The 9,081-nt window shown below is 45.4% G+C and overlaps 1 protein-coding gene across 1 annotated transcript in view; it reads right to left on the bottom strand.

The window, feature by feature from the left end:
• Nucleotides 1–1,442, bottom strand: part of ATP12A (ATPase, H+/K+ transporting, nongastric, alpha polypeptide) — a 20,280-nt gene extending 18,838 nt beyond the window's left edge. The window contains exon 1 of the mRNA XM_009072601.1: nt 1,201–1,442. Within this exon, the coding sequence (XP_009070849.1) occupies nt 1,201–1,209 (9 nt within the window). The 5' untranslated portion in view covers nt 1,210–1,442. The remainder of the gene's footprint in view (nt 1–1,200) is intronic.
• Between the last annotated feature and the right edge of the window lie 7,639 nt (nt 1,443–9,081).

Raw genomic sequence — 9,081 nt, 5'->3', positions numbered from 1 at the left:
TGAACCTCAGACAATGTTTGGCTTTTTCTGATCACTTGGGGGTTGTGCTGTTTCCTAACTCTATGTTCACACTGCAGTCTGAAGGGCAAACTTCCTGTGCCTCTGATTCTATAATCATAACGTTCCAGCTCCTAATTAGCTCATAAACTACATGCCAGGCCTTGGAAAGACCCATTGCTTGACCCCATTTTGGTGGCTTCCTTATGGATTAGACAGCAGAGGGTCAGGAGAGTCATCCTGGATGTTCCCTGCTGGTGTGTGTGTGTGTGTTTTTCTGATGGCACAGCTGAGCTCACTCTGAGAGTGGACACACTCTGCAGGTATCAGGCAGAGGCTCCTGCAGAGCTGACATTTCACAGGAGTCCAGGGTAGATATCTTAATTACAGGCAGACTAGAGCTCAGAGCTCAAGGGATGGAAACCACAAGGAAAAACAATAATAATAATAATTGGGACATGTTCTTACTTAATACTGTTCTGAACTCAGAATTGGCATCTCCTACTCGAGTGCCCTTTAAAGAGAGGAAGAGTCAAGTCTTGCCATTGTATCTTGAGGAAAGGAAAAGCAAAGAGCTGCCTAAGTAGTTTAGAGGCTTCAAATTCTGAAATCTTTTTCCTAAAGCACTTCTTTGCTTGGTGTTGCATATCCCAGAGAAAGGATATGTCTGTTACAAGAGGTTCTGGTATTTCTGCCATGCTGAAGATTCACAATCTGATTTATCTATTGGGATTTTTCCCATACCTTCCTCCTTCTCCTCTCCTTAACTATCCCACCCTAAAATCTGTTCAGCTTTTCCAATCCCTGTAAAGTAGAGACACCAGGAGAGAAGGAAAACAGCTCTCTACTGTGAGGACTTAGCAGATGGAGGAGAACATAAAGAAAATTAATGAAGCTAGTAAAATCTATGGATCTTTTCTATGCATATCTGTGTTTAACCTTTAACCTGCCCATCTCCATAAAAATCTCAGATATTGGCATTTGCAAAAGGGATACTGTCTATGCAACTGTGGATTAGGAAACTAGCCAGTCCTAGAATTCTTCTCTACCCAAATTGATCACGCACAAGTGCCTGGTATTAATTCAGTTTTTCACTTAGCTTGGATTTCTAGCACACAATTGCATATTAAAACTCAAACCAATGCTTGTTCTCCAAAAGAAACAGATATGCAGTAGTGGCAATTCCTTGACCATTGTACTCACCTTTACCATCTTGGTGAGTTTATTCCTTTCCTGAGGGAGTGAACCAGCCAAGCTCAAGTCTCTGGATGCAAAGCAAAAGCCCAAGTGGAGGTTGCAGTGGCTCAGAGCAGGTTTGGCTGTTGCAGTGCACAAGCTCCCAGAGGTGGTAGGTCCCTCTCAGCTGGCAGCAGGTGTTAGCTGGAATCCTGCTCACACTTGGGCATCCTCCAGGCAGGACCAGTTCGTTGTCCAAAGCCTGTGGAGAAAGAGCTCTGTTTGCTAGTGCTTTATAAATCAGCATCTTGTGCTGCCACTCCACCCCTCCCCTTCCAGGTCCAGCCCATCTTCTGTTTCACCTGTAGTAGGTGGAAAAATACCACAGTAATGGGCATGTGGGTTTCAGGTCAGATAGGTTCTAATTATTCCTTTGTAGTGTTTGCTCACAAGTAGGGAACAGGTGTATTATTCATCTTGCTAGAAGCAAAGAGTTTCCTTCGGAGACTTTCCAGCACTGGGCTCCCCTTAGGGTTCCAGCTGTCCTGCTGATGTACAGAGGGGGAAAGGAAGGCTGTGCACATTTTCTCTTGCCTGTTTAGGTGATGTTCTCTTTGCTTCAGGTCCCTCCAAGTCAAATCTCTGCCCTGTCTAGGTGTCATCAGGGGTTTAGTGGAGTGGTATTCTTTCATGCTTCTTCACTTGGACTTCACTCTTAATTCTTGCCTTGCATTTGTTGTGTTTGTAACATTCATGCTTAGCTGGAATAAGCACTTCCTGGTGCATTTTTAGCAAGAGCACTTACCTGAACAGCTTGTTTACACTGTTTGTCTTGCACCAATTATCAGCTTCCAGACGGGAGTGATAATGAGATTTATGACGTTCTTGATACCTGGCTCGTCTCATCACTTGGAAGTCAAGTTAACTTCTTCACCTCTGAAATTCAACTCAGATAAATATGGGGGAAATGTTCTATATTTCAGTATTATTTAATGGAGGATTGTCCTTCCTCTGTCTGATAGAACTGATCTCACTGACCAGCACAGCATTTCAACAGTTGGTCTTTGACTTTATGTAATCCATAAACCTCAAATTGGATCATTTGAGATGCTGTGAGGTGCCACTAGAAATGACTCAAGTTGTGGGGAGATAAATGACGTGTTAACAGAGATAACCAGTGTTGACTGTTTCAAGTCATAGGTAGAAGGTGTTAGTGGAGGGAAAGAACCAGGAAACATCATTTACAGGAACATGAATAATTCATGTCCAAATCCTTGACAGGTTTCCCAGGATTTCAGGTATGACACTCAAAGCTGGTCCCACTTCCCAGTTTATGTATATTGGTCCTTTTCCATGGCATTCCTTAATCTGGGAACATTGCGCAAGGGACAGAAGTGTCTCTGGAAAGGTTTCGTGTTCAGTTTCTGCTGCTTGATGTGTTGAGAACTGGGTTGTGTCCTGGGGCTGGAATATAAACCTTTTCTCACAAGTGTATAAGTGCTGGAGGTTTCACAATATGAGTTGTATGCAAGAGCAGGAATATATTGACTGTACCCAGTGTATCTGTTGTGTGTTATCCACTGCTGAGATCCTCCTCTCTGTTCTGGAGAAGATACTAGAGCAGGAGAGGTACAGTGGGTATATTTGAATCATAGGATTAGAGAGTTTTAGGGGTTGGAATGGAGCTTAGAGATCATCCAGTCCCAACCCCCTGCCCTGGGCAGGGACACCTCCCACCAGAGCAGGTTGCTCAAGGCTCATCCAACCTGGCTGTGAACACTGCCAGGGCTGGGGCAGCCACAGCCTCCCTGGGCAACCTGGGCCAGTGTCTCACCAGTCCAGTTGGATCTGACATCCAGCTAGAGTGCTGAGCCTGGAAACAGGGGGGGATATGAGAAAGGAAATGGACTGGGAAATAGGGAGATGCCTTCCAGGAATGCACTACTCACACATGAGATGTGTGGGTAAAACCAGTGGGCTGCAAAATGTGCTAACAGGGCTAGGACACTTCACCCTGTTCATTTACAGCTTTTAACTGGGAACTGAGATTTCCAATCCAGTGGTGAGGAACAGCTGGGAGATGGAAACTAAGGATGTGTATCCTACCATTCACAGATGCATAAAAACACCTACCCCCTACTTTTTACTAATGGTTTGTGATTCAGCATGTTATCTGGGTCATTTGGGCAGTTTTTTGCATTTGTCTCCTGTAGATCATGACTACTTTTGCCTGGGGATGAATGTTAGAAATGCAGATGAGAAAAGTGTTTGGCAACAACACACTATGCAACCCTGGTCTGCATAGAATATTTACACTGACCTATGTGTCTGCTGAAGGATGTGTTTTGTGGCAAAGGAATTGAGCTGGGAAAGCTCTATAGAGTCTTTAGAGAGTATTGACCTGGGTTTGCTGCTGACAAACCATCTGTATTGAGCTGCCAAGCTCAAAGGGCAAGTGTGGCCAAAATGTCATTAATTTTGCCCACTGAAGGGCTTGTCTTTCTGTGAGTTACAAAGTTAGGATGAGAAGCACTATAAAAAGACAAATCTCTTGTTCTCCATGACCAAACATAATGTGGTTGGACAGCTGGAAAATCATCCTTGTGAACAGGAGTCACTGACTAACTTGGGTTTTGTCACTTATCTCTGCAGAAAATGTCCCAGAAATAGAAGGCAGATGTGAATTTGGGCTGCAGCTTTGGACAAGAGCTTGTACACAGCCAAATCCTGACAGGGAAGCACAGTGCCTTAGTTTGGCAAGATGTGACATGTGTAGAGAGGAATATACCTGGGCCTGTGCCAGAGCTGCAATCGTCACCTCTGTTTCTAGTGTCACAACATCAGAGCTGAGCCTTGTTTAGAAGCTAAAATGAATTAGTATTGTGCTGATTTCTAAACATCACTCTAGAAAAATAATTTGGCCCTTGTGAATTATTATTATGCCTCACATTTCTCCACCACAATTAAGACAGGTATTGATCCCATTCTAAGTATCTATATCCAAGCTTCTTGAAAAGACAGCCAGGAGAATGTTTTGCTGTTATTTAACACAGGGAGACCACATTTCTTAACTTGTAGCATGGGAAGGCTGCAGCTTGCTAATCCTAGTGCTCATTTTGTCAAACTGCTTCGGGTTTTGACGTCGAAGTGTAAATGTTTGCAAAGGATTTTGGAGCAGGGAGGACACAACACCTGATGAACTTTTCTCTGTCTATGCCTGCTGTCTTGTATGAAGCAGGATGTGCATTAACAGTGGCAGCAGGCTGTTTAGAAGCACCTGGAGCGGCAGATCCGTACTGAAATTTGGTTAAATTAGCTTAAATTCTCTTTAATTACTCGTTTCAAGGGGTGGCGCGGCCTGGCTGCACTTCCCGGGCATGGCCCGCAGAGGGCGCAGCTCCCCTCGGGCCGCGGAGCTTCCCACGGTCACTGCTGAATTAAAACTCCCAAAAATGCCTTAAATCTCCCAGAAATTTCTCAGTGCCTGCCCTGGTGTCCCAGCACAGGCCTCTCACCTCCCTCGGAGTGCTTCTCCCCAGCACAGGAAGGACAGAGACCTGTTGGGGCGAGTCTAGAAGAGGCACCAAGTTGGTTAGAGGGATGGAGCATCTCTGCTATGAGGAAAGGCTGAGAGAGTTGGGAAGGTCCAGCCTGGAGAAGAAAAGCTTCAGGGTGACCTAATTGTGGCCTTACAGTGCCTGAAGACAGCCTGGAAGAAAGGCTATTTACAAGAGCAAGGGGAATGGGTTCAAACTGAGGTATGGTCTAGATGAGGTATTAGGAAGAAATTCTTCCCTGTGAGGGTGGTGAGACACTGGCACTGGTTGCCCAGAGAAGCTGTGGCTGTCCTAACCCTGACAGTGTTCAAAACCAGGCTGGATAAAGCCTTGAGCAACCTGCTGTGGTGGGAGGTGTCTCTGCCCAGGGCAGGGAGTGGAACAAGATGAGCTTTAAGGTCCCTCCCAACCCAATCAATTCCGTGTTTCTATAGAGAAATGGGGTTTTGGAGGTATTTTTCTTCCTTCAAGGCCAAGGGTAAAACAGATCCTGAACTTCAGTAGTTTTGCAGTGCTGAAATCACCTTTCAAAGGTGAGATAAGGCTGCAGGGGAGCTAGGCATGTACAGGAGCTGTGTGATCCTTGTGCTTCAAGCAGCATTTAAAGCAAAGCTTTGCAGCTCTCTCCAGTAACAGACAAGTAGAAAGGGCTGAGAATGTGTTCTGGGTCTTTCCATTAGCCAGATTGCTTGATTCTTTACTCAGCAGAGTGAAAAATCTCCCCTTTCAGCAGAGGGAAAAGCTGGTGCTAAATCTTACCTCTTTTCCTTCTTAATTTAACCCAGAGATATTAAACCATAATCCACAGGCCACAAGCGATGAACTAAGCATGTGTATAAAGCTCTCAGGAGCCAAATTAAAGCAAAGCTTAAGCAGCATTTTGACCCTGGTAATTTAGGTATTGGTTGTAAACCACTCCTTGTCTGATCATTCATCTTCCCTGGCTGGGGATTTGCACCTTCTGGTTTAGGTGGTGCTGCTTGGAATTCATGGAAAGCTCTATTTCTGTGCCTTTTATCCCCTGCTCTATTTTTCCTTTCTAGTTAATCAAAGATAAGTAGGAAATGCTGAGAAGCAATGGGATAATTCTCAGCTTTTGAGATGGCATTTTAAATGCTGGACTCTAGTGTGCCTCATTAGAAAGGCCACAATGACTCCACGTCCCTGGGCACTTGGCACAGCCACCAACAGCTGCAGGTTGTTTCAGGGCAAGGTTTTGATTCTCCAGAAGGATTTGGCTTAGCCTCACCCTTTTGAAGCTGATACACTGCTGAGGTGAGTTTTGTACAACCACAAAGAGATAACGCAGATAAAAGACATCATTTTATATCTATTTTTCAAGACGTCATTTATTTCTCACATCATCTGCAGAGCTGGTTAGGCCTGGGGAAAGTGGCTGCTCTTTTTGTCTGTGGTTCGTGTCTGCAGAGTTTCTCCTTGGATTTGGATGACAATAGAGTCTGTTGTGTTCTGCCACTTCTCCTTTGGAGAGCTGCTCCATCAGAATGTTCTCACATGGGTCATCCAGAAGCTCTGACTGTGTCTATTATACCTAAAGTAATCCTGGATTACTGGGAATGGTGTGAGCCACAGAGGTGTGTCTGTCAGGGCATCCAGTGAACTGCTGAGCTCTTGTTGCCTGCAGAAAGACAAAAATAAGATGTTTAAGTTTGCACATTTCTTTTTGGAGGAGGTGGGAGGGAATGGAATATTACTTAGAGCAAATCTTGTGTTGACATTTTGTGTCTCTGAGGAAGAAAACAAGCCACGAGCAAGTCAAAGCATCCAGGACTTTCTTACTCCTCTTGATATTTTCTCTTCCTTCTTTCCCAGTGCTATTCATCTGAGCCATTACAGAATTCATATTGGTATAGAAACAGTAAGGAAAATTGATCTTCTTTCTCTTTGCAGCTTCCTGGGGCTGTGCAAAGGTACAGACAGGACTGGAAGTTGGTGCAGAAACTCAGCAAAACTTTCTTTCAACGTGATGTGATATTTCCACCATTTCCTTTACACTCATAAATGATTTATAGGGATTTGTAAATTCCAGTCAGCTTTTCAAACAGCTGCTGCCTCCATGTTTGGATCATCCTGAGGCAAAAAAAAAAATACAGTTTTCCTTTTAAAAGGATATCTGATGTGCTGGTTAAGAGCATCAGGAAGTTGCAGAGCCAACCTGTAGTTTGCAGTGTGAATCTGCTTCTCTAGAACAACACACCCAACCTCATTCCTGACACACATCACAGCCTGGAGAGTGGCAGAGGCAGGATAAGTCCTTGGGATGAATCAGGATGGGAAAGGGATGGTTAAGAGAGGGATGTGAGCGTGGGGATCTATGCAGCTAAAGCTGGACACGTGGAAGAGGATGCAGAGGAGTCTTTCCCCCAAAAAACCTGTGCAGACATAGTGAGGAAGTAGAGTGGATTGTCAAACACATGATATGTGTGTGATGCTTTAAGCAATCACAGCAGAATCATGGAATGGTTTATCTTGGAATCGACCTCAAAGATGAGCTAGTTCCACCCCCTGCCATGGTCAAGGACACCTCCCACCAGCCCAGGTTGCTCCAAACCTTGTCTGTGATCAGCAGAGGTTTCCATACCCAATCTCTGGAAGGGTGGTGTCCATCAGTTGTCACAATGACTTCCTAATTCCATGCAGAACTAAATTAAGTGTTATTTGGCAAAGTTTTGCTTTGGTTCTGTGACTTTTTGGGGTTTTTTTTTTCACACCACAAAAACCAGGTCAGTGCCCGAATGTGACTGCACAAGTAGTTGACAACTGATACAGCAGGACTAGATGTTGACTAGCAAGATAATTCTCCTCGGAAGGTGGCTGAGGTGCCCCAGCCAGATGTTTACTGGCTGGCTGACCTCTCTTGGAAAGTGATTAAGCCTGAGTCAGTTGGTTGGATGTGGGTCGTGCCAACACGATCCTTTTGCACCCCGTGGTGTCCTCGCACTGCTCCCTGGGCACGACGGGCTGTGAGCACAGAGATGCTGAGGGTTTCAGCTGGGAATGCCAAGATGTTGGCTCACAGCTTGCGACAGCTGCTGCCAGAGCAAGGCAGGACCTTAGTCCCAGCTGCAGAGCCGAAGGCTGAGGCTGACACAGGGATGGCTCATGGTTTACAGGAGCTGACAGCCAGCGAGCACTGCTGACACACGCTGCCCTCTGGGGCTGCCAACCCCATCTCCAGCTGTGCCAGCACATTGGCAGGCAGGGAGCAAAGTTAAAGGGCCAATAGTTGAAAAGGAGTTTGAAAACTGAGGGATTCGGTGGCTTGGCGGAAGAAAAAGGTAAGGCGTGTTTGGAAAGATTGGGGGAAAAGGACTTTTGCATTTTGCCTCTGCATTTTGGCATTCCCAGAAAAGTAAGTGGATTCTACAGAGCTGTTCCCAGAGCAGGCAAAGTGGAAAGCATCTCCTGAAGCATTTAGAGAAGGCTCTGTCCCCTCTTCTTTCGTTTTGATTTCCTTTTACATGCAATACCATTGCAGTGGAATTGTGTTGCTGCTGTAAAAGGGGAGGAGGGAGGGAGGAAGAGCATTCTCTCCCCAATTCCTCATACCTTCAGAGCTATTTCAGGCAGTCTGTATGCATTTTATTTTTCATTTGTATTTCCTCCTGAAATTCTATCCCCCAATAATAATGGTCACATTCGAGTCCTTGAGTAAAATTCAGAGGAGATTCCTGGACTCAGAGAAAATGGTCTGGAAACAGTTCAGGGTGTTACACAACTGAGAGGTTTGAGCTGTGATATGAAGTTGCAAACAGCATTTTACCTGTGGAATTTGAGAATCACATGGGTTTGTTACACAGCTTAGAGCAGTGTGAAATCTTACCTGCCCTTACACTTGGCCTTGTATAGAAAATACTTTGGGTCAAGAAAAACTTGTTTCCTATTTGTCAAAGCCACGTGAAGGGGCTTGGCCATGTCTCCATGCACTTCTGCCTTGGTCCCACACCATCCTTTGTACCTGTAACCCAGTGCCACAGCCTGGGGTGGTGCAAGTGGCACATGAGCAGTTGGAGAGGTAAAATGCAGAAGCAGAGAGTGTGTTGTGGCATCAGCCCTTTGCAGGAGGAGCATGAGAAGTTCACAGTGCCAATTCCCTCCTGTTTCTAAAGGCATTTTGGTTGTGCACTCTGACACGAGTTACCTGTGCTTCTGTCAGGGTGCAGAAATCATAATGAAAAACTCCCCTGACACTTGGAGAAAGAGGAAGAGGAGGTTTCATGTGTTGTAGATCCATTGAGTTGAAGGGACTAATGTTGACCAGCAAGATAATTCCCCTTGGCAGATGTTTGCTGTGTCCCTGCACGTGGGCAGAGTTTCACCTCACCCTTTC

Source organism: Acanthisitta chloris, unplaced genomic scaffold (assembly GCF_000695815.1).
Source record: "Acanthisitta chloris isolate BGI_N310 unplaced genomic scaffold, ASM69581v1 scaffold8624, whole genome shotgun sequence".
Classification (NCBI taxonomy): domain Eukaryota; kingdom Metazoa; phylum Chordata; class Aves; order Passeriformes; family Acanthisittidae; genus Acanthisitta; species Acanthisitta chloris.
The sequence above is the reverse complement of the archived record's forward strand: the minus strand, read 5'-3'. Positions and strand labels throughout refer to the sequence as shown.